Here is a 26,146-nt window from a genome sequence, read left to right as displayed (position 1 = left end):
AATATTCCCGGAAGAGGGATTGCTGACTCAGCTGGTAGTTCATTTTTTTTTTTTCTTCAAAGAGTTTTTCACCCTTCTCATGGGTCCCTCTGAGAAAGAAATTAATGATGTGTATTAAAGACACCTAAACAGAAACACATTTTTAACAAAAAAAGCATTTTTTAAGGTAATCAAAATCTGCTTAAATGTGTTATTGATCTTTTGAGCTCTTCTTTTCTCAGTTTAAAATTCCGATCAATTCCCTGGAAGTTTTAACTGCTAATGCCAGGTTGAAGGAGGATGCCTGAATTAGGGCAGGTGTGTTTGGCAAAGATCTGAGGTGTGTCTCTCTCAGGGATATGAAGCTCCAGCCAAGACATGTTAGAGGCTGTTTAAGGATCATTATGATATCCAGGTGATGCTGGATTGTAAGTACCTGCTGTTAGCCATTAGGTAGGTGAGGACGGTGCTATTTATAAATGGCAGGTGTAAAAGAGTGAGACTGAGTTCTTTCCAACAACGAGCTTGGTCCCAAATTGGCAAATGGGTGTTCTTAAAGCTGTGCTAAATGAAAGGAATTCCACTATCTCACTAGCACATGGGTGCAGGGAGGCTCTGTGGGGGCCCAGAGAGTTCTATACATAAACTGGGTTTAATTGCTCAAAGAGTTACTGGAGCTGTCTTTAATCAGAATGGAAATAGGATAAGGTGAGGCCTTACAGATGCTAGTACTTAAGGGAGAGAATGAACAGCGTGTCTCAGAGCTGTTAGCTGGTAGAGAGAAAGGCAGGCTGGAGCTGCGGAACTTGCTGGTTAAATTCTTTGGGCCTCCTTCCTGCCTTCTGTGGCTTCACAGCGTTTCCTTCCATCAGTCCTGCTGCCTGTGTTGTAAAGCTCTGTGGCTGAGATGGATGACAAGGGGAGTGACCAAGAGCCAGTTCAGAGATTAAGCTTTTCCCTTGGTGAAGAAGAGACTGAGAACAAGGAGCAGAAGGAAGCGGGAGAGAGCAAGGAGGCCCAGAGCCAGACGCCAGAGAAGAGCGGGGGTCGGGACTCAGAGTCTCCCAGGACACCCGTTAGGAACGTAAGCGAACTTGACACATCGCAGGAAAAGGACAAATCAAGTCCAGATCCGGTTTTGTGCACTCCAAAGTCGGCCCCTCCCAAATGTCTTGTGACACCCGCGCAGTCGGACAAGAGGAGCAAGATGCAGTCTGGCGGCAGCCCCTCTACTCCCAAAGTAAGTTGTGCGGAAGTGGGACTCGGTGGCCAAGACCTGTTTCTCTTTGATTCAGTGGATAGAGAGGACTTAGTTGTTTACACATAGGCTGTGGATATCTTCAATGACATCAGTGTCTACTGGTGAAAATGATGTTTGAAGTTACCAGAAAACATATAAAGTTAGATATCTTCCCATTGTCTTCTCAAACCCACTGGCACCAGTAACTATTTGGTACTGGTGAAAATGATGTTTAAAGTTACCAGAAAACATATAAAGTTAGATATCTTCCCATTGTCTTCTCAAACCCACTGGCACCAGTAACTATTTGGTACTGGTGAAAATGATGTTTAAAGTTACCAGAAAACATATAAAGTTAGATATCTTCCCATTGTCTTCTCAAACCCGCTGGCACCAGTAACTATTTGGTACTGGCCGCAAATAAATCTTGGGTGGGAAAAGGTTCCTAGTTAAAGAATGATAGAACTAGAAGGAATACTGAGATCCGGAGCCCAACCTAGAACTTTAAGTATGAGAAAATGGAGGTTCCAAGAGAAACTGGCTTCCAGCTCGGGGAACTCCTGTTCCCTCCCCGGTCTGGTGGAGCACAGGCTCCTCTGGCCCATGAGGAGTCTTCTAAACTGAAGACGGCAAGTGAACAAAGGTCCCCTAAGAGCGTATTCTCTTATCCTTACTGCGGCTAGGGTCCGGTCACATTGTTCACGGCATTGAAGCCAGGGTGGGGCAGGCTCTTGCTGTGTGATCCTCTGCTTCCTGCTGGCTCTGCTGGAGGTACTTAAGATCATCCTAATTACATCTGTAATCCTGCCTGCAGCACAGCCTCTCTCAGCGGGTTGCTTTGGTACCTGCTGGGTGTGTGTACCACGTCCACCAGGAAACCTTGAGCTGCTCTTCTGAACTGCAGGCACGTGAACATGGCTGGATGTCCAGCTGTGGGTTTCTCAACGGTCCCAGTAACAACCAATCACTCTGAGTACTTTTGAGTACACTGTGCATAAGGAACATAACAGTGTTTGCCTTCAAAGAGCTTACAGTCTAGCTGAGAGAGAGATTTTGACTGATTGTGCCATTAGACGCTATGTGATAAGTGCTTCAAGAATGGCCAGTGCTCTGGGAAGATTGTTCTTAGTGGTGTGATCAAGGAAGAAATAAAGGTGAAGGAAGCATTGACGGGCAGTGGAAGTTTATAGGTTTTTAAGAAGTTAGGCGGCTTGACCCACTGTACCAAGCCCTGACCTCAGGTCATACTGTTGTGCTATGATGGAGAATGTGACTGAGCAGGAGCGACAGGCAAGAAAATGACACGTTTCCGGGGGCAATAAATCCCCTGTGATTCAAGGCACTGAACACTAGTTGGGATCACATGGAAGGAGCGTTAGAGAAGGGACTCGGGGGTTGGGACTAACTGGACCCAACTGGACCTTCAAGTCCTTCCCTGTGATGCTGTATCTTTATGGGGGCTGCCTTCTCACTTCTTCAGAAGCCGGGGAGTTCCTCTCATTTCCCTTAACTGCCCAGAGCTCTTACAGACCCACTTTGTGTCAGCTTTCCAGACACTTGCACCCTGCTTTGTTTCCAGGAAGAATTTCCCAAGACTTGTCTTAAGCTATATTCTTCGAGATTTCAGAAGGATAACACAATTATTTCATTCTGGCAAGAACATCCATATTAGTGGATGTTACTAAGAGCCTTCCCTACATTGTAGGTGAAGCTCATAGAATCTATTGGCCTTCATATTACCAAGCTAAAAGTTCTGAAAATTCTGTGCTGATATGAATGCTTTTTTTTCACCTGAACATTTAAATTTTTTAAAAAACATTCATTTGCAAGAGTTAGAGTGAGAGGGAGAGGCAGAAGGAGAGGGAGATCTTCCATCTGCTGGTTCACTGTCTAAATGGCTTAATAGCCAGGGCTGGGCCAGGCCAACACCAAAAGCCTGGAACTCCATCCAGGTCTCCCACGTGGGCAGTGGGGACCCAAGTACTTGGGCCGTCTTCCACTGCTTTCCTAGGTACATTGGCAGGGAGCTGGATCAGAAGTGCAGCAGCCAGGAATGAGACTGGTGCTCATGTGGGATGCTGGCAATGTAGTTGCTGGCTCAGTCTGCTGCAACACAACGCTGACCCCTAAGCATGTTTATAACTCATAGAATGGTGACTAGCACATTGCCCAATGTGTCTTCTGAGCAGAGTTGAAATTAATTTCTGGTTCACTTTATTTTTTAAAGATTTATTTATTTGAAAGAGTTAGAGGAGAGGCAGAGAGAGACAGAGGTCTTCTACCCAATGGTTCACTCCCCAGTGGGCTGCAATGGCTGGAGCTGTGCTGATCTGAAGCCAGGAGTTTCCTCCAGGTCTCCCATGCAGGTGGGAATCAGACAGCAATTATCTCTCCAGGTTGACAGTTCCATCCTGTGAGATTTCCAGGAGTCCAAGTGGAAATCTCAAAGTCGAAATACTCCTTTCAGACCCTTAAGTCTAATGAATTGTCAGATGTTCAAACCCTTTGGTCAAAATAAAAGTAGTAATTTATGTAATCTAGGCATCTTGACCAAAGCTGTGGGCCAGATCTAATCAGAGTTGAGCTGATCACTCAAACATTTTTAAAAGCGGCAAATAATGTTAACTCCTTTAGACTCACTTCTCCCCAAGCAATCAAGACTCAATGAAAGCAACAGAAAACATAAGAAACTTTCTCCCCAAGACACATAAAATTCTTGCTACGTAGGGTCGGTTACAAAAACGGAAAAATCTTGAGTGAAAGGATTAGCATGTGACATCAACATTTGAACCCATTACTTAGGACAGTTAAATACGGTATGGAACAAAGAAGTAAGAATCGGGTAATACTGATATGTGGACTTCTAAGATATAGGAGCTAACTTTAAAATAATTTTCCTTCTAACCTCATCTCAACTAATTTTTCACAAGCCTTTTACAAAGTACTTCCTTCAGTTCCTCTTATTGAAATTCTGTTCTCAACCTTTGTCACCAAAAACACATTCTCATGCTCATGCCTCCCTCTACATCTTTCTTTCCTACCTACGGTTTCCTTCAGTTCACATCCTGAAACAATTGTCAGTACCTCTAAATGAAAAAGAAAACCATCCTTTAATAAAAGGACACACAGAATTTTCACCCATAATTACACTTTCTCTTTGTTTACACAAACCCTAGAAATCTCTGGAAAAATCTTCAAACCTATAGGACAAAACATCACCTTTATAAATATAACTGCAAATATTTTCAGAGACTCACAATGGTCACAATGACAAGCTGGCAGTGTAAAGCGGTTCAGGACGCACAGCAGGGGTTCACAGGCGGTTTCCTGCTTTCGGCTCAGGACTGATGGGAGAGGCAGTGGCTACTGGCTAGTTGAGTTTAACGAGGCATATATTGGCACCAACTGTACACAGAGGGATCTTAAATAGGTGGGCAGAGAAACTTCCATAATTTAGCGAGGAAGAAAATGGGAACCCTTTGTGTAAGAGGGACCAGGGTCCTGCTCTTGTTAGCCTGGAAAAAACATGGCCCTGCCAGGGGCCTGCGCTGGTGGTAAAAATAGTAGCTTAAGGGAAACTATCGTAAGACCAGTTCTTGCTAGAGCTTCTTAAAACGGTGGCAAAGCAGAGTGGGGAAATGGGGCACGTGGCATCCTTCAGTAGGGAGGGCTGACTGGGACCAGGCGTTGGGCCTTGCCTGGACACGCACAACATTCCCCCTACTTCACGACATCTGGGCGAAGGAAGGGGCTACAGAACAGATGCTGAGCAGGTCAGGCAAGACAAGAGTGCCAGGAGGGCCCAGGTGGAGTTTGCAACAGTAAATAGGTTTGTGTCTCTTGCAGGATACTTCTCCTGCATGAGTATGGTAAAGAATCTTCGAGAGAGACAGGGCAGGGGAGGCCGAGGTGGCTAGGTTAAGAGAATGGGCAAGCCTCTGTGTCCACGGAACACTGGCCTCCCTCCGGTAGACCTGGCAGGGGAAGGACAGAAGGGGGGAGACGTGGGGCTTCCAGAGAATAAGGCCGCTGAGTCCACCACTACTCTCATCCTCTCCTGGCTGGCTCTGTGAAACCTGTTAGAGATGGCTGCTCAGGGGATCTTGTCTTCGTGTAGGGATTTCTGATGTGGGACAGAGTATGGCAAGCCAAGTACCAAAGTTTAATGAGAAGAAGTGTACCTGGTAGACCACGCAGGTGTCTTAGGAAGCAGCTAAGTCAGTTGTGCTTATTTTGAACCAAAACTCAATCTTCATCCTAAATTCACAAGAAAATCATGAGGTTTCCCAGTGATGGCTTTGTCTGGCCACAGCCCCCAGGATTATTCACTCTATGATCTCTAAGACATACAAAAAACTCTCGATTTGGTAATATTTTCCTCATTTAAGAAAAAGGGGCCGGTGCTGTGGTGCAGCCGGTTAAGCCATGGCCTGTAGCACCAGCATAACATACAGGCCCCAGTCTGAGTCCCTGCTGCTCCACTCCTGATCCAGCTCCCTGCTAATTGCCTGGGAAAGCAGAGGATGGCCCACATCCTGGGGCCCCTGCATTCATGTGGGAGACCCAGAGGAAGCTCCTGGCTTTGGCCTGGCCCAGCTCTGGTTGTTGCAGCCATTTGGGGAATGAACCAGCAGAGGGAAGATAACTCTCCTCTCTGTCTCTCCTCCTCTCTCTGTAACTATTCCTTTCAAATAAATAAATCTTTAAAAAACTAAAGGCCATGTGTATACTGCAGCTTGCTCCATATCTGCTTATTCGATGCTTTATTACTAAGTCCAATATTCATTCTGTGTAACTCATTCTTTCATGTGTGGTCTGCTTTCTGCTTTTACGATGAGAAGTCACGGGCAGTGACTACTGCAAAGGTAGAAAGTTTGTGGAAGATCCTCAGTGCAATGGCAACCTGAGGCTCCATCATGACCCCAGGTACGCTACTGGACACTTGGATCCATGATGCAGGATTGCTCTGGCCCCTACACTCAAGGGCATGATGGCATTCTGCTCTCTGACAACTCTTTGCCCTGTGGTGTAGTTCTGGTCAGGTTTAGACCTGTTTCCTCTTAGGATTCCCAACATGGAGTGGTTCATCCTGCATATTTTCCTGCTTACTGGCACCTAATCATAAGGCCCTGAATCTTAAGGGTTTTATTTTATTTTTTTTACACTTAAAAAGATTTATTTATTTGAAAGGAAGAGGGAGACAGGCAGAGACAGAGCGCTTCCATCTGCTGGTTCACTGCCCAGATGGCTGCCAGGGCTGGACCACACCAGGCTAGGCTGAAGTCGGGAGCCTGGAACTTCATCTGGGTCTCCCAGGTGTGTGGCAGGCAGGGGCTGGGTAATTGGGCCATCTTCCGCCGCCCTCCCAGGTGCATTAGCAGGGAGCTGGACTGGAAGGAAGTGTGACTGCAGGGAACCACAGCTTAACTGGTTTGAATGGGTTCCCTTTATCTCAAGGGTCCTTACTATCTAATTAGATGATAATTCTGAATATCAGCTCGAATCAAACAGGCAACATGACGTGGCTTTAGCATTTATTTAGTGAGAAATATACAGGAAAGTGAGGGCTTTTTTTAAGTGAGAAAGGAGTTTAAAAGCGTGAGCTGAGGAGTCCACACTGGCAGAGAGCAGGCTGTGAGCCACGTGGGAGAATCCACGGGCCATAGCCATGTGCAGCAAAGTGTGTAGTTAGGAGTAGCCACAGGTAGCATAGCAAACAGGCAGGAAAGAGGTGACCAGAAGGCCGTGAGCCCAGGACAACACTCCTCCACATCTTTTATCTGCTTCCAAAAGGGGCGCAGTTATGTAATGCAATCAACAGGTGGGCATATACAGGTAGGAGCATGAGATCATGAAAGGGGGCAGGGGGCGTGGTTTTCCAGCTCATGAATCTAATTTAATCCTATCTGCCTGCCCAGACCAGTTGTACCACAGTACCAGCCCCAAAGGACTTATTTTAGAGTACTGGTCTTCGGTCACTTTACTCCATTCACAGAGCTCCGAGAGGAGTGAAATTGAACACTTATTTTTTCATGTTTAGTTTGAAATCTTTCTGAAACACTGAACTGCTGATTAATAATGCTGTATGCCTTAAAAGCTAGAATTCATCTCTGTACCCATCCTTATCTCGTCCAGAAAAATGGTACTTAGCAGGCACCAAACACACACATGGAATGAGTAATTGAGAAGTTAATGTACAAACCACGAAAGCACGAGACAAGGTATTTGCGTGGTCCTTTTGAAGTCCTCATCTTCGAAAACTGGAAGGAGGACTAAAATTCTTTTCTTTTCATAGCCAGTTAACTGAACATCCCAGGAAAAAGGGGAGAATTAATAAAAGTAGAGATTCTTGGGGTGATCTCTTGAGTGAGAACATTTAGAGGTAGACACTGGGATTCTGTATCTTTTGTGACAGCACCAGTTACAATGCAGCTAGTTTGCAGGGAACCAGATAATCTCTAGAGCCCCTTTCAGGGAAACATTGTTTGGTTCAAGTATTAGCTGGCTAACCTCTGCAACTCTTCTTGACTGTTCTGCCTCCCTCTTGTCCTCTTCACTCAGAACCTGCAGAGCCAGCCTCCGGTGATCTCCTCCACGGGCAAGCTCTCCTCTCGAAGCTCTAAGAGGCTCACACCTGTTTCCTTCAGGGATGAGATGACCTCACTGGCTCTGGTCAATATTAATCCCTTCACCCCCGAGTCTTACAGAAAGTTATTCCTTAAAAACAATGGCAAGAGAAAAACCCGAGGAGATCTGTAAGTACATAGATAACTACAATTTTGAACTGACTTTCCTTAGTTGATGGGTAACAAGAGTGTTAAAGTAGGAACAAGAATTCTATCTGGATGGAACTGAGATAATGTTTACACATTCCCCCTCCCTGAATGCCAATGTTGGTTTTAATCTGCTTGTCACAGAGATTCTAGAATCTTCCCATTCTGAAGTGCACTGTAGATACCTTCTCTTTAAAAGAGCAGGGCAGAGTAAGCAATAGATCTTGGATTTCCATTAGGAAGTTGAAATGGCTAAGGAATTGCATTCAAAGGGTGCATCTCTGACTTCCATTAGGAGGAAGTTGAATTGGCTATGGAATTGCATTCAAAGGGTCTCTTCAGGTTAATACAAGGCTAGCTGTTGGGGAAGGCATAGCTACACTTCGGAGAGCATATTGCGGCCTTGGCTGGAGCTTGTGTGACAGATAGTGAGGGTCACAGAAAGGATTTGGATTTTTCTGCAGGTAATGGAAGATTGAAGAGAAAGATAAGTGTTGCTTTCAGAGGTGCTACAAAGTGGAAAGCCAAACTTCGCTGATTCACAATGGCCACTTAATGTTAGAAATCCAAATAGATCGTATATGTTACTCAGAGACATTTCTTTCTTGAATACTTTTTAATGGAAGAGAAGTGCTTCTAAAAGATGGCAATCTTTTGGCTCACAAAATAAATGCGCGGCTACCAGCACAACATTTGCAGATCACTTAATGTGTGGGCTGTTTCTTTGGAATCGGTGACTCTATTAATATGAGATTGGAGGCCAGAATGTTTGCTCATCACCATCTTCTGAATCTCAAGTGAACATCAGCACAGCTACATTCAGCCTACTTGGTTTCCAAAACTTCTATTGGTTTTAGCTCTTTGGGAATCTTTGTAAACCACCAAGAAGAAAAGACAGCTCACTCGAATTCCTGGCAATTAAAGTGGTGACAGTTTAGTAATGTTTAACACTTCAGAGAAGGTATTTTTATCCCTCATTTTATAGAAGTATTACAACGTAGCATTAAAGTAACAAGTGTCCCCCTTTTCTAACCGCCTTTCCTTCCCTCTCCCCCCCCTCTCCTTTTCTGTTCCTCTCCCTCCCTCCCTCCATCTCTCCCCTCCACCCCATCACTCAATAGATTCTCTTTTTAAAAGAAAGATGGTTGTCACTGACTTGAGCTCTTTGAAAAGCAATTGAAAATATCTTAGCTAGGGTTAGAGGTCATTTTGTTCTACTTACTATCTGAGTGAATAAGGCCCAGGAAGGAAAGGGTGCTGGAAAGACAGAGCAGTGTGGCCGTTAGCGGTAAATTCTCTGGGTTAGACTGGTTTCAATTCCCAGTTACGCCACGTACCAATTACAGTACCCAAAGTTATCTTACCTCTCTGTGCCTTGGTTTCCTCATTTGGGGATAAAAATATCCACTCCATAGCTGCATATATGTTCTATGCTATTTCTTCCTGTTCTAAGTGTATAGGGTTCTACTTGCCTAAAACCCCATTCCTTTCATTCTTTATCTCCGCTTACAAATCTCTGTTCTAGGAAAGGTTTTAACTCTCTGACTTACGGGGTGCTGTCCATGGTGTCTCTTAATGCCTTGTTCTAATCCTTCCCTAGATTCTTATATTAAATTCTTGATGATCCCTGCCCCCAAGTATAAGTTGAAGAGGGGGGAGGAATTCCCTACAACCTAGAATAGAAACAAGTTCGTAGTTCATAAGTGCTAATCATACATTGATATAACTTTTTTTTTTTTTTTAAAGTGAGGAAGCTGGTCCGGAGGAAGCCAAGTTAGAGCAAGGGTTACCTGCCAAGGTGAGCATTGTTCTTCGGCCCTGCTGTCATAACAGATACTTAATCATGTTTTCCTCTCTCCCATCCTCTTTATTTCCTCTTGCCAAGCATTTATAGCTTTGTAAATGTGCATTGCAGATGAACTTATCTGGACTCTAGTCAAGGTCTATATTCTTAGCCAGTTCTTACTCTGCCAGGCAATGTCTGATATATATTGCTGAATCATTACCTTAAAGCATTTTTAAATTAATGGCTTCTGCTTGTATCTTTTTAAGTAAAAACTTTGTGTGGTATAGAAGTGAGGGTATGATCCACATATGGAAAATGGAGAAACATTGCATAGAGCTGCGTATTTACATGTAAAACTTTAGCTCTTAAATATCCATATTTATTGGCTTTTATAATATTTACCATCTTTGATCTAGTATCCTTCACCTGATAATCTAAGAAAACAGTATTGTAAATATTTCCCCTAGAGATGTTCATTGCATCATAACTGCAATCTCTAAAAAAAGGGTGGGAAGTGTTGAATGCCTAGTAATAGAGCGATAGCTAAGGTCATTATGGCTTTAAGTCAGTGTAAATTTAAAATTTAAGTCAGTGAATTGCCATTATAATGTTAATAAAATGAAAATATGCCTATGTTCCATTTCAATGTTTATTAAACTAAAAATTTAATATGTTGAATGATTACAATGATGTACTTCACATGAAGCATAGTATAACTACTGTTTCTTCAACAACTTGAATGCTGGGAATTTGGTGGTTTTGCCTTTTAGCTTCTGAAGTTTTTTGAAGCAAGTTTTATTTTATTTGAATAAATAAAATTGGTTAAACTTAAATATCTGCATTTGGCTTCTTTTTTTGTAAAGATTTATTTTATTTGAAAGACAGTTACAGAAAGAGGTAGAGCCAGAGAGAGAGGTCTTCCATCCCCTGGTTCACTCCCCAAATGACCACAATGGCCAGAGCTGAGCTGATCTGAAGCCAGGAGCCAGAGCTTCTTCCAGGTCTCCCACATGGGTTCAGAGGCCCAAGGACTTGGGCATCTTCTACTGCTTTCCCAGACTGTAGCAGAGAGCTGGGCCACCAGAGGAGCAGCCAGGACTTGAACCGGCGCCCATAGAGGATGCTGGCGCTGCAGGCCGGGGCTTTCACCTGCTGCGCCACAGCACCAGCAGCATTTGGCTTCTATGATTACCACTGATATAGAGGCCAGGGCGGGGCAGTTTTCCTTCATACACAAATGTTTGACTCATGGCTTCACTCCTTTACCCTTGAATTTTATTCCTAACTTATAAGTTGTCTCCTGGTTTTAGATAGAAATGCCAACAATATTTATTGAACATTCAGTTGTTCAAAGCATTGATTGTGTTTAGGTCCTTTAAGGTAAAAAAATTACACAAAAGTAATTAAGAACTTTATAATTTCAACATAATCTATACATAAATATGAAGCTAAAAGATGTGTACATGTGTATGTATATTTGGGCAAACATGATGTATATATACATACTCATACATGTATATTTAAAACATAATGGTTCTAGTGAAAAGAAAGATGTGGGTAGAAAAGATAGTATCTTAATATAGTTCTAGGCAAAGGAAGTAAGTGACTTAATGCTATGAAGGCAGGGAATAGTTTACGCATGTGAAAAGGGTGGGGTAGGTGGGTAAGTGGTTGGAGTTGGATTATTTGGTATCAGAGATAAAGGTGGTAGGTGGTGGATGTGCAACTGGTAGAAGGTCTTGAGTTCTGTTGCCATAAGTTTGAATTTTTCATGGGAAACAATTATGTGTCTGTGAAACTATGGTATAATTTTGCAAAAATAATTCGTACTGTTAAAGGAATTTGAGAGAAGACTAATAGCTGTGGCAAGTCCATACGTGGAGGGAAAAGAGACTTTCTAAGGGTAATGAAAATTACAGATCTTGCTGATGAAGTGATTATATTTGGATGCTGAAAATGAAGAACTAGTTAGTATCAAGGTTTTAAACTCTTACAGAAAAATTCTTGCTAATTAGAACATTGGGAGAATAAGAGTTTGGAAGATAAGTCAGCATGGATTTAGATTCATATAAATTTTGGAGATTTTGGTCAGATTTGTTTAAGAACTTCCTATGTGGTGGACATTACACTAAGATGTATAACATAATGTGTAATACATAATTATAATATACTTTACAAACATATTTATCCTCATGTAAGATTTTAAAGTATCTGGAGGCATAGCTGCTAATGAGAAAACTGATGGGAGGTCAGTGATTTGCCTGGGTTATTTCCATTCGGGGAGAAGAATGAGGTTGCTAGTTGGCCAGTATGGGGAGTGGCTGCTATGCTTCAGCACACGCTGAGTTAACCAGTTCAACGATTCTCTTCCACACACTCAGATTTTATTTCTTGAACCAGTAAGTTTATTAAGCTTGAGGTGGAAAAGCATCTCGACCTTGAAACGGGCGGGTAAGTGTCAAACAGGCAGAGAAGAGGTGGTCTTTGGTCTTAAACCTGACTCGCCCTGCTCCCTGCCATTCTTTCAGAGGGCATAAACTGCGTGTGAGAGGCATCCCTGTGGGAACGCACAGGAAAGAATAGTATGGCCAGAGGAAGATGCAAAGAAAATGTGAGAAATGCCATACAGAGTTGTGCGTAAGGTTACGAAGAACACACAGTGGTCAGCGATTAGACGGTGCTGCCATGGATGTTGACTCTACATTTGCCTCAAGAGTCTGAATTTAGAAACATTTAGGAGTGTAATTTGTTTCATGTTATTGCTCACAACACGTTTGGAAGAATTAAACTTCCTTTTTATTAAAATGTTTTAGAGATGCGTCCTGCGAGAAACCAACATGGATGCCCGTTATGAAAAGGAGTTCTTGGAGGTAGAAAAAATTGGGGTTGGGGCATTCGGTACAGTCTACAAATGTATTAAGAGGCTGGATGGATGTGTGTATGCAATAAAGCGTGCTACAAAACCATCTGCAGCATCTTCAAATGAGTGAGTACCTTTGAAATGTGTCAGAAATACAGACTTGGATTTGGAGAGATGTTTCTTGTCAAGATATTTAAAATAACACTGATATTAAAACATGACATTGCTTCTTTCTAAAAGTTTCCTGCTCTTTCCCACTACATGATGTTTCACTTTCATAACCTTTGAGTTTTTCAGATCAAAGTTGGTATTTTCTGAAATGTAGCATTTCAGATCATGTTTCATTTTGGGTGATTTCTTTGGCTTTTGCTCTGTATCACTTGGATTTTATTGCTTTGTAAATACAGATTTGCAGAATGAACTTCTGGTGCCTGTAGAGTTCACCAGGGATATTGCCAAATGGGAAGTTATTATTTATTTTGACAGAGTTAGAAAGACAGAAAGGTCTTCCTTCCGTTGGTTCGCCCCCCAAATGGCCACTACAGACAGCGTGCTGCACCGATCCGAAGCCAGGAACCAGGTGCTTCCTCCTGGTCTCCTATGTGGGTGCAGGGCCCAAGCACTTGGGCCATCCTCCACTGCCCTCCCGGGTCACAGCAGAGAGCTGGCCTTCAAGAGGAGCAGCCGGGACAGAACCGGCGCCCCAACCAGGACTAGAACCCGGGGTGCTGGCGCCTCAGAGGATTAGCCTGGTGAGCCGTGGCGCCGGCCTGGAAGTTATTGTTAAATCACTGGTCTTTCTCTACTTTGCATAAATAATAAATTCAATAGTTAAGTTTCAGAGGCAAGAGCAATTATTAGTGGAAGTTTTTATATCATTCCCAGAATTAAATGTTCAAAAGTTCTTTGTTGTAAGGATTCAGCCAATGCTTTTTATGAACTGACGTAATATTGAGCATGTTGAATCTGAAATTACATTATAGCTTTGGAATTCATTTTTATACTGAAATTCATCCAGTACTATATTTTACCTTTCTCTGGGGCTTTCCTAATCCATACTCGATTTCTCTACTTAATGTTGTTCCTGTGACTACATTTTGTTTAATAGTGAACCTCATGACTGTATAACCCTCACAGAAGAGACACAGACCCTGTTACACAATGTCCACAATCATGCTTGTTATGCCCATTAAGGTTTTTTGATTATTTTATAGTGAAATTAAGACCCAAAGTTTGCTTGCCATTGAGGCAGTGACCACTCAAGGCTTCTCTACATATGTTAGAGTCAGAAGAATGGTACACTTTGGTACCAGCTCAACCAAGGTTCTGGTCATTGATGCAATGTTAGCAGTGTGACTTTGGGCTGGTCACTTACTTTCTACAAACCTCATTTTTTCCATGGTTTTAAAATAGATAGCTATGAAGACTAGAGAGTAAGCAAGCAGTAAGCACTTGATGAATGTTCTGCCATTGTTAGTAATGCCCCACAGATTGTCCTTTAAAACATTTAATGTGTATTATCTTGCTTGGTTTTCTCAGTGCTTTTCTGTCTCCTAGGAATTCGGATCTGCGGGAAGTGTATGCCCATGCAGTGCTTGGGCATCACCCCCATGTGGTGCGCTACTACTCTGCATGGTCAGAAGATGACCACATGATCATTCAGAACGAATACTGCAATGGTGAGTATGGTGACCCTCTATCAACAAAGAGGGAGATGAGCTTCCCAGGTCTTCAGAGATAAGCTTTGCCTCCCCCAAATCTTATGACAAGTATAGCAGAGTCATACCTTAAAGTCTGTGCTACAATCTTGAGTGGACAGCTGGAGAAAATCTGAGTTGAAAAGGAATTTCCAGGCTTATACTCTTATCAAATTTCTTTCAGATATATGAAGCTGAAGAATAATATCACTCTTTTCACACTTAATACTTAGAAAACTTCTTATGCTAGTATTTAAATGGCAAATCTTTTTTTAACCATTTGCTGCATATTCTGAGTGATACACACATAGGTACATTGAAGGTAAACTGCCTTCATCATGCTTTGGTTTGCACAGAAAGCTTTTGAATAATTTTCAGATAGACTCTTAAATAGGAGGATTCTTCCTGGTTCTTACCTTTGAGCTCTGGTGTTCCCACCAGAGTAGGTGCACGGGCTGGGAAGCTGGAGAAGACTTCATATATTCTGTCCTTGAGAGACACGCATACCGAGTACCTGGTAACCCTTTTCTCTCTACTTGGATCATAAAGAGCAGTCCTTCGGTTTATCACATTTATAATTTGTTAAACAGTCAATACAACAGTAGAATAGAAAGTGCTACAAACTGAGTAGAAGTGTGCTCTTGTTCTAGAAGGAGCAACGCATACTCTGGCCACAGTAATATTTCATCACCACACCCCTCTCCCCCAGGCACATTCACACGGTTCCTTTCATGATGCAGTTTGTTTTAGCAACTGCTGTAACCACCAGGTGATCTGAATTTCCAGCCTGGCTTGTGAGGACACTGATTACAGTTCATTACACAAATGAAGTAAGTTACTGAATAATACTGTACAATGCTAGAAACATGGAGAATAGTGCATACGTTCTACATAATCTGGAATTTTTCTTATTCCTTATTCTCTTGTAGCCTTGTAATTTTATAGTATTTTTTCTTATAAGCATACCAAAAATTCCTTTTGCTTATGATAGTCTCTCTGAGGAAACATGGATCACTTATGCTGATGATTGGAAATTTGAGACTTTTCTTAATCTCTTCGTAATTCCTACTTATTGCAACCTGAGATTGCTCTTTTTTCCCCTCCCCTCTCTATGGGCAAGATCGATTTCCGTACCTTTTAGCTATTAACAACTATTGCATGAAATAAAAATTAATGAAGAGAATTGATTTTTAACCTGATCTGGGACAATGTTTCAATATTTTCCAAAAGAATAAGATGGGGTGATTGCTACTACTGAAATCACCTCTTCATCCATTTGGGCGTTTGAGGCGCATCTATAGGCTTGACTCTGTATGAGACCGAAAGGTAAACACTCTGGAAGGGAGACAAGTCCAGGGACGTTTACTTGTTCTGCAACAGCAAGTACACAAGGGACAATGTGGTGCAAAGCTGGCTGGCATGAGTGGATAAAAAGCAGAAGACACTGGGAGCAGGAGGTGGTGCGGCGAGCTGCAAGCAGCTGGGCTACACTCCAAGTCCAGCAGACCTTGCTTCAAAGCCCAGCTGTGCCACTTACTAGTTGTGTATCTGCTGAGACCCCACTTAACTCCACTGAGCTATGGGACAGCCATACTTACCTAAGGGAATAGTTTCAGGGGTAGTCTAGGCCAAATGTCAGCACAGTGTCAGTATCTCATACATAGTAAAAACTCAGTAACAGTTGTTATTAGAGGAGCCTAAGAAAGCTACATAAATGAGGCAAGACTTGATCTACACTTGGCAGAAGGATTTCTATTCATTTTATTAAAAATGGCAAGATCTTGGCCAGCACTGTGGCTCATTAGGCTAATCCTTCGCCTGCGGCGCCGGCACTCCAGGTTCTAGTCCCAATTGGGGCGCCGGTTCTGTCCCGGTTGCTCCTCTTCCAGTCCAGCTCTCTGCTGTGGCCTGGGAAGGCAGTGGAGGATGGGAGACCAGGAGGAAGCACCTGGCTCCTGACTTTGGATCGGCGCAGTACACTGGCCGTAGCAGCCATTTGAGGGGTGAACCAACGGAAGGAAGACCTTTCTCTTTCTCATTGTCTAACTCTGCCTGTCAAAAGAAAAAAAAGACAAGATCTCGCCCCATTTGCAGCTGAATAGTATTCCACTGTGTTAATGTACCACAGTATTTTTCCTCCACTCATCAGCTGATGGACACTTGGGTAGTTTCCATTTTTTGGCTATCATGAACAGTGTTAAAAAACATGGGCATATAGATAGCTTCAAGTATGACTTTTCATTTCCTTTTTTTTAAGATTTATTATTTGAGAGGTAGAATTAGAGGGAGAGACAGATCTTCTGTCTGCTGGTTCACTCCCCAAATGGCCGCAATGGCTGGAACTGGGCCAATCTAAAACCAGGAGCCAGGAGCTTCTTCCGGGTTTCCCAAGGGTGTGTACAGGCCCAAGCACTTGGGCCATCTACTTTCCCAGGCCATATCAGAGAGCTGGACTGGAGCAGAAGCTGGAACTTGAACTGGCACCCATCTGGGATGCCAGCGCCACAGGCAGCAGCTTTATCCACTAGGCCACAGCACTGGCCCCTGATGTCCATTTTTGGCTGCAGCATATAGTAGTTCTAGTTTTTTTTTTTTTTTTTTTTTTTTTTAAGGGAAACTCCATGTTTTCCGCAATGACTATGCCAATTTACAATCCCATCAACAGTGTAAAAGGGCTCCCTTTCCTATACATCCTCTCCACCTACTGTTAGCTTCACTCCAGTTAGATTGGCTCTTAGGAAAAAGATATATCCATTGTTCTTCCTGATTTGCATTTCTGATTAATGATTTTCTTTTTTTTAAAGATTTATTTATTTGAAAGCATTACAGAGGCAGAGAGGGGAGAGAGGCAGAGGCAGGGGGGGAGAGGCGGAGAGGTTGGTTCACCCTCCAATGGCCGCCGCGCTGATCCGATGGCAGGAGCCAGGTGCTTTTCCTGGTCTCCCATGGGGTGCAGGGCCCAAGCACCTGGGCCATCCTCCACTGCACTCCTGGGCCACAGCAGAGAGCTGGCCTGGAAGAGGGGCAACCGGGACAGAATCCGGCGCCCTGACCGGGACTAGAACCCGGTGTGCCGGTGCCGCAAGGTGGAGGATTAGCCTAGTGAGCTGTGGCGCCTGCCCCATGTTATGTTCTTAATGGAATTAGACTTAGAATCAATTTTACTATAATTACTAACGACCTATAACTACTAGCTTGACACGGAAATGGAAATAATCACCATTACAATATTAGCTATACAATAGGGCTTATTGGCCATCTGGTTAATATTAGGTAAAACTTGAAATGTTAGTTGGTACATCCTCAAGGTAGAACAGCCACTTACTGGATACTTGAGATACTCATTTTCTTTTCCTTTTTAAAAGCCCTTTAATTCTTCATATTTGTAATACAGACAGCAGATAATATCATGCTTTGTAATAACACTGAAGTAATCTAGTTTCAAGACTTCAGTCCAATTAATAAGGAATTTGAATATTTGTCATGTTTTCACCTGTAAGACTTATGTGTTTTTTTTTCATTTCGTGGGTCTCTTTTTTTTTTTTTTCCCCAGGTGGGAGTTTGCAGTCTGCCATATCTGAAAATGCTAAGTCTGGTAATCATTTCCAAGAGCCAAATCTCAGAGACATTCTTCTACAGGTTTCTATGGGACTCAGATACATCCATAACTCTGGCATGGTACACCTGGACATCAAACCTAGTGAGTGTGGTCCCTTCTGCTCTTCCTGTCACATTTTTTTTAAAGATTTTTTATTTGAAAGGCACAGTTAGAGACGAGATGGGACAAGAAGAGACGACACAGATCTTCCACGGCTCCAATGGCCAGGGCTGTGCCAGGCTGAAGCCAGTATCCCAGAGCTGCTTCTGGGTCACCCACATGGGTGCAGGGGTTCAACCACCTGGGCCATCTTCTGCTTTCCCAGGGACACTAGCAGGGACATGGATCAGAAGTGGAGCAACCAGGACTTGAACTGGCATCACAGGTGGTGGCTGAACCTGCTACACCACAACGCCGGCCCCTATTTTGTTCTTGCCCATCATCAACACCTGTGCCTGAGGGTCTGTTGATTGTCACAGGTAGTATCTGCTGGCAGAACCCCTTTCTTCCATTTGTGTCCCTTACAGAAATCCAGTCAAACAGCTATTAACAAGTCCCTGTTTGGGCCTAGAGGTCAGAGAGGGAAAGACTGTTTCCTATGTAGTGAGGCAAAAATCAGAAAATGGATACGTCATGTACTACATAGATAACAGATTGAATGTTGTGTTGATGACTAGTGCTATACTTTCTGATTTCAATGATCAAAGTAAGCAGAAACGAGTGGTTTTGTCATTTGCTGATTTGAGACTACAGTGCCCTGCTACCAGCCTGTTAGGGTGGGGAACCTTTGCAGTTCAGCGTAAACAGATGTTATATTAACCACTTGCTGTTCTGCAGTGATACAAGAAAAAAGAATCTTAGGGGTGTAAAACCTGAGGAATCATTACTTTTTGTCTATTCTGTATTTTCAGGTAACATCTTCATTTGTCATAAGGCGCAAAGTGACTCCACTGAAGTCCCAGAGGAGGTTGAAAACGAAGCTGACTGGTTTCTCTCTGCCAGTGTGATATATAAAATTGGTGGGTTTGCCTTATACCCCACCAGTAACTGTCAACACTTACTCCAATTCTAAGAAAGACGTGCTTTTAAAGAACTCTTTTCTTTTTCTTGTTAGGTGACCTGGGCCATGTAACATCCATAAGTGAACCGAAAGTGGAAGAAGGAGATATCCGCTTCCTGGCTAATGAGATTTTACAAGAGGTACAGATGAGGGGAATGGAGAGGAGTTTGTAGTCCACTGACACTTTTGACTCTAAAACCAAGGCTCACAGTGCAAAACATGAAAAGTATACATCCACCACTTCAACTTGTAACATAGACCAGACAGGAGAGAGATTCCCAAGTCGAGGGGAAATCTGACTCAGTCAAGGATGAAACAGTATCTGTGCAGTGCTTTCTAAGAGTCCTTTGCTGCTTCTACTTTTTCTGGGAGTTGCTAACCCCGTGGATTGCCTACATGAACAAAGCCTGTCCTTCAAGTCCACGCTGTCCCAGCCCATCTTTAGTCACTGTCCTTCTCCTGGGATGTCTGTTCAATCACACTGTGAAAGATTAACTTCCTCGTAGGTGATAATTAGGAAAAGAAACGAGTCTGTTCTTTCTGTGATCAACCAATTTATGCATCAAGCCTTTTCACGTCTGACGGAGCAAGACAGTGCTAGGATTCTGCCTTGGACTCTCCGAGCACGTCAGTGTTAATTGGGTAGATCTGTGCTCCCTCTCTTTTCTATAAATAAACCACCAAGTACAGTGAATGTAACCTTCTCCGCAGTATTTGCTTAGAGCTTATAAACATTCAAGTGGACCTCTCCTACCAGGTATATTTTAGTTTAGGCTCGCTCTGCTTGGAAAACTAACTGGCCTTCCTATCTTCTGTTTTGAAGGATTATAAAAACCTCCCCAAAGCAGACATATTTGCCTTGGGATTAACGATCGCAGTCGCTGCAGGAGCAGAGTCGCTGCCTGCCAACGGAGCTGCGTGGCATCACATCCGCGAGGGTAACCTTCCAGACATCCCTCAGAAACTCTCTGAAGACTTCCAAGATCTGCTTAAGGTGACAGCTCGTGAGATGGAGACGAGGAAACGCCTCTTTTTTTTTTTTTTTTTTAATTGTGCCAGCAAGTAGTCAGAGAAAGGAAAAAGGAGATGTTGCTAGTATCATTAATGGAAGGAATAAAGAGGCAAGACCATGACTAGGAATACCAGAAGATACAGGATGGATTTTTAAAAACTTAAGGAAACAATGTAACAAAGTCCTTCATGTTAGACTAAAAATCTTGCTGTGTTTTCTCCTTTTCCCTATCTAACTACCCTGTGAAATGGGAAGCTGACATGTCATTCTGCAGTTGAGGAAATCAAGGCTTAGTCACTCCTTGACTCTTGCATTTGCTTAACTCCAAAATCAAAAGTACTACTCCAGAGTTCTAGCTACTGCCAATGGTACTGGCCACTATATTTCTAAAAGAATGAGTTTTGAGTGTATATAGGAAAGTGTAAGCTTCTTTGTTGGTAACTGACAATGCCACCAATTATTTCTTCCTGAAAGAAAGGCATAATGTCAATTCAGAAATATGTATGCTATTTGTACATATTTGAGTATCTGTAGGGACAAAATGGGAGGGTATTATGTGGAAACAAAGATTATCAAAGCTAATACTGTCAAGAAGCTGAGAATCATACCAAGAAAGTAAAATATGACTTACTTCCTAACTTAGGGAATAGGATTGGTTAGGATGCCTAAAATCTTATATCTACTGACTTGAATTTCACTGTTTAGTGGAACACTTCAAATGCAGCTATGACCTTGTTTTCCTTCCTGTTTCTGTTTGCTTTCCTGGAAGAAGGAAAGCCTCTCCTTACAGTCATCTTTGGTTCATAATTTTTCATCTACTCCTACGTGGAGCTGCTCATAGAATGAGCTGGTACCTACTGAGTACCTGTATGCTGGCCCTGTGCTAGACAACACTGTACATATATTAATTCATTTAATTCTCACCATCATCCCAGAAGGTAAACATAACTGTCACAAATTTCAGGAAAGGGAAACTGAACTTCAGCAAAGTTTAGAAATTAAAGGGCAGAGCTGGCTCTAAACTTGGTCACCAAAACAAAGATTTTTCTCATGTGACATTATTAATTGCTATACATAGTGAGATTTTCTACATTCAAATCATCGTGGGTTACAGACATCTGATACCATGAGGTAAATGCTTTAGGAATATTGCCATGGTAGGTGTGAAAAAGGAGCATGAGGTAGCAGAAAATGGGTTGAAATAAGAGTTGGGAAAAGAAGGGTTTGGTTTTGGTCCTTCCAATAACTTGGATAAGTCACTTTCTACCTCAGGCCTCAGTTTCTTCCCCTGTTAAAATTAAAGCATTAGAATAGTTATACAGCCATTCAGCTCTAAAACAGGATACTTAGAGACAAGTTAAAGATGTAGACAACTGATGCTACCAGACACGGAATATCCTCTTGTCCAAGGTAGAGCTAAATTTTCATCTGTTTCCTCTGCCTATTTCTCCCACAAAATCCACTCACAGAACCTGGGTTGGAATGGGCTTGAGTGGGAAGGCTTTCCCAGTAATGAAGCTTCTGTGTTCTTTTTGGCCACCTGACATCAGGAAATGATCCATCCTGATCCAGAAAAGAGACCTTCTGCGGCCGTTCTGGTCAAAAACCGAGTTCTGCGGCCGTCCCTGGGGAAAGCGGAAGAGCTCCAGAAGCAGCTGAACTTGGAAAAGTTCAAGATAGCCACACTGGAAAGGTAGTCTCGGTGTTCAGTCTCAGGTCTGCTGTGCCTTCTCTAGGGACCCGAGCTTGCATGCAAGGGGACCTCAACAGTTGTGTGGAATTAGAAGATAAGTTAGGGGTGGGCATTTGGTGCAGCAGTTAAGACATCACTTGGGATGGCTGCATGGCTGTATCCCATGTCAGTACTTATGTTCTAGTCCTGGCTGCATTCCCAATTCTAGCTTCCTGCTGCTGTGCACCCTGGGATGCAGCCAGGGATGGCCCAAGTAGCTGAGTCCCTGCTACTCCTGTGGGAGAGCTGGACTGGGTTTCCCTGTCAGCCTGGCCCAGCCCTGGCTACTGAGGGAATTTAAGGAGCGGGCCAGCAGGTGATAGCAGTCCCTGTGTTTGTCTGCTTCTCTGCCTTTTAAGTACATTTTTCAAATAAATTAAATTTTTTTTTTTTTTTTTTTTTTTTTTTTTTTTTTTGACAGGCAGAGTGGACAGTGAGAGAGAGAGACAGAGAAAGGTCTTCCTTTGCCGTTGGTTCACCCTCCAATGGCCGCCGCTGCAGCCGGCGCACCGCGCTGATCCGATGGCAGGAGCCAGGATCCAGGTGCTTTTCCTGGTCTCCCATGGGGTGCAGGGCCCAAGCACCTGGGCCATCCTCCACTGTACTCCCTGGCCATAGCAGAGAGCTGGCCTGGAAGAGGGGCAACCGGGACAGAATCCGGCGCCCCGACCGGGACTAGAACCCGGTGTGCCGGCGCCGCAAGGTGGAGGATTAGCCTATTGAGCCACGGCGCCGGCTCAAATAAATTAAATTTTAAAATTTAAAAAGATAAGTTTATTGTGATCAACTTTGAAATCTATGCATAGATTTTTCATGACACCTATATTCCATGCACTTAAAATGTTTTAAAGAAACATTTATTTGAGAGGCAGAGTGAGAGAGTGAGTTCCTATCCACTGGTTAACTTCCCAAATGTTGGCAGTGGCTAAGACCGGGCCAGTCTGAAGCTAGGAGCCTGGAACCCAACCACCCGAGCCATTACTGCTGCCTACCAGAGTCTTGCGTTAGCAGGAAGCTGGAGCCAGCTACTGAATCTACATATTCTGATATTGGGTGTGGTTGTCTTAATTCCTAGGCTAAATGTTTTTGCCTCCATGAATTTTTTTTTAAAAATTCTTGTATTTATTTGAAAGAGTTAGAGAGGAGTGGGGGCCTGGGGGAGAGAAGGAGAGAATTTCCCATCTGCTGGTTCACTCCCCAAATGGCTGCAAAGCCAGGGCTGGGCCAGACCAAAGCCAGGAGCCAGGAGCTTCTTTCAGGTCTCCCACATGGGTGCAGGGGCCCAAGCACTTGCACCATCTTCTTCTGATTTTCCCAGGGCATTATCAGGGAGCTGGATCAGAAGTGGAGCAGCTGGGGCTCAAAGCAGTGCCCATATGGGATGCTACAGGCAGTGACTTTACCTGCTACACCACAGTGCCAGCCCCTCCTCCATGAATTCTTTGAAGATCCTTTATGCATGGATTTCAAAATCCTTTTGCACCAAAACAAGCTTATTTTAATTCCATTTCCCACAGACCTTCTGGAAAGACCCTCATATTCAGCTCTATAATACATAGGTCCCTGCTCATGAGGAGGCTGGCAGCACAAGACTCTTTAAGTATGAGACTAGGAGGCTCTGTGACTAAGCTGCTTGAGAGAGAATCCCAGCTGACGCACAGGAAGCAAAGTGAGGACTACAAAGAACTTTGACTATAACTGGTAGAGAAAAACTAGGATTCTGAGTGACAGCAGGTAACATAATGTAGGAGAACCAAAGGATAGGTGGATAGACCCCCGTTAGAAACCTGTTACATTTCAGGGGTGAGCAGGATAGACCCCTGTTAGGAACCTGTAACATTTCAGGGGTGAGCAGACAGATACTGTCCTGGCACACAGTTAGAGAAAAAGAACTTCTGAGCAAAGAAAGCAAGTCAATCTCTTATTCACGGAGGCTTGTTTTTATGCATGCCTCCATTGATTAATCCAGTCCTCCATTAAACCACTGGGTATCAATTAAATGGGGTGAGGTTGGGGAAAAGGTACAGGTAGTGATGTCTGAGCAGCATCTGAAGGAAAGTTTACAAGATCATATTTTCAGTAATGTACAGTATGTAATAAAAGGAGGGAAAGAAAAACGGTCTTTGCTTAAATTAAGCTTTGAGGTACAACTTACTATGGGTACGTAACCCACCTTGGAAAAGTTAGCATGAAGAGTCCCAAGCTGCTTGGCTGGCCATAAGGCTGCTGAGATTCTGGGCATCCAGTGAGGTCTTGCTAGTAAGCCAGAGGCAATGTTTTTGCTCCAGGTTTGAGTCCTACTCTCCCATGTAATAAGGTATGGTTGTATGCACATATACTTGTGTGCAAAGAATGTAAGCTCCTCTTAATGTCTGGCATGTACATCCTGTGAAGCCAGCTACGGAGGCACAGGTGCTGTCAGCCAGTGCCAGTGCTGGGCCTATGGCACTTTGAGGTTGTGTGAATCGTGGGTTGACACTTATTCTGGAAGGGGCTGGCTAGTAAAATTGTTCTTGTAGGCCATACGATCTAATGTAATGACTCAGCTTTGTAGTTGAGTTTGCTGTTTTAGTGTGCATGTGCTGTTCTAATGTGAAAACAGCCATTGACAATATATATCTGATTATATATAAGAACCAATGGCAGGCCAGATTTGACCTGCAGCCTGTGGTTTGTTGATTGCTGTAGCTTCTCAGTTAGCCTGAGGAGTTGTTCACTTAAAGACCACTTATGCTGCAATCAGTGAGATCTGGAAACGGAACCCAGCATGTGTCATGACATGGGTGAGCCCGCCTTTCTATGAAGCTTGCATTCAGAACTGAATTTTATACAGCTCAGACTTCCTTCTACAATACTGAAATAAGAACATCTATGTGCTAGTTTTGGTCTGTGGTTGGATGTGAAGTAACATATGCTTTCCCACTTTCACGGCAGGGAACTGAGAGAAGTGCAACAAGTCCAGTCCCCCCAGGGAAACAGCTCCCACAGTGACCCTGAGGTCTCTGGGACGCCTACAGGATCAAGAAGCACAAAACGCCTGGTGGGAAGAAACAGTGCCAAGTCTTCAAGCTTTACCCTAGGGGAATCTTCCCCATAGGAGCTCCTTCAATACCAACCATATAGCCTCCAGTAGATAGATGCTGACCATCTCAGCCTTCCTCTCACACGTGGAAAAACTAATCAACTTGAATGCCCAAAGATCACGGAAGTCATCCTAGTTTACCACTTGTAGCCAAGATCTTTAAGCTTTTAAGGCTTCCTATTACTCATGGTCCCTGGGGCTATAATTGGTAGCCATTTGCCTTATCTACTGCCATATTCCAAACACCACTTATCAACTTATTTGGTTCTCAAATTTTTTGGATGAGCAATGGGAAACATGGGCTTTGAGTTGCAAAACGAAAAGGAAATGGCTCTTGAGGCTGGCTTATGGACGACTAAACGGTTGTTGTTGCTCATTCCCCCCACATCCCAGGATGTGGTTTTGGTTTGCAGGGATGGGGTACAGGAAAACGTGCCTGGGTTTCAACAGTGCTTCCCGGTTATGTGATACTGCTTCTGAAAGAATTCCTAGTCCCTTCGAGCAAGTAGTCCTGATATTTTCTGGGTGGAGAGAAATCCCTTTCTCTGATACTGTATTTACTAAACGAAGGCCTCACCGTTGTGTGAGGTGGTAGAAGTCAAACTCCTTGAGCTGGTGGCTGTGGACAAGAGCCGGCAGGCAGAGCTTCCGTGGTTTACCGTGGCTGTTACCCCTCACTGTCTGCCCTGACCCTCCCCTGGGTGTTCTTAGTGGCTCTGACTTTCTAGGTGTGACCAATGCCTCCTGGTTTTATCAGAATTTGACTTTTTTCCCCTGTAATTTTATCATTTTATTCAGATTCTTTTCTGTTTTTAAAGAAATAGGGTACTTGTAAATAAAGGTTTTTATCTTGTTCAAAGCGGAACATGGGTAAAAGACTTTTCTTGGTAATACATAACAAGAGACTGAAAGTTTATATTGGCAAATGCTCTGGGAGTGAATTGGAGTGAGAATCAAGTAGGTCAGCAGTAACATGTCTGGCAGCAATGCAGCTTCAGAGGGGCCAAAGCAAGTGGTGGTCAGGCTTTGCCATAAAAAATGTTGGTCATAAAAGTACTCTAATTCCTCTTTGTCATCTTTCAAATTTTATTTTTTGAAAAGGGATGGGGAGGGGGGTGAGATCTCATCTGCTGTTGTATTCCCCAAATGCTTGCCACAACTGGGATTGGACTGACACCAGAAGACGGGAACTCAATCCAGGTCTTTTTTTAAGATTTTATTTATTTACTTGAGAGGTAGAGTTACAGTGAGAGGGAGAGACAAAGGTCTTCTGTCCACTGGTTTACTCCCCAAGTGGCCACAATGGCCGGAGCTATGCTGATCCAAA

General features: G+C 43.4%; 1 protein-coding gene across 1 annotated transcript; it reads left to right on the top strand.

Annotated features, from left to right (window-relative positions):
* The first annotated feature begins 800 nt into the window (after positions 1-800).
* Positions 801-25,684, top strand: WEE2 (WEE2 oocyte meiosis inhibiting kinase). Its single transcript, XM_002721833.4, has 11 exons — positions 801-1,219; positions 7,781-7,974; positions 9,739-9,790; positions 12,592-12,764; positions 14,196-14,317; positions 17,889-18,035; positions 18,845-18,952; positions 19,048-19,133; positions 19,817-19,987; positions 21,556-21,698; positions 24,672-25,684. Exons 1-11 carry the CDS (start codon positions 887-889, stop codon positions 24,832-24,834), a joined length of 1,692 nt encoding a protein of 563 aa, XP_002721879.1. The 5' UTR covers positions 801-886; the 3' UTR covers positions 24,835-25,684.
* The last annotated feature ends 462 nt before the right edge of the window (positions 25,685-26,146 follow it).

Source organism: Oryctolagus cuniculus, chromosome 3 (assembly GCF_964237555.1).
Source record: "Oryctolagus cuniculus chromosome 3, mOryCun1.1, whole genome shotgun sequence".
Classification (NCBI taxonomy): Eukaryota; Metazoa; Chordata; class Mammalia; order Lagomorpha; family Leporidae; genus Oryctolagus; species Oryctolagus cuniculus.
The sequence above is the reverse complement of the archived record's forward strand: the minus strand, read 5'-3'. Positions and strand labels throughout refer to the sequence as shown.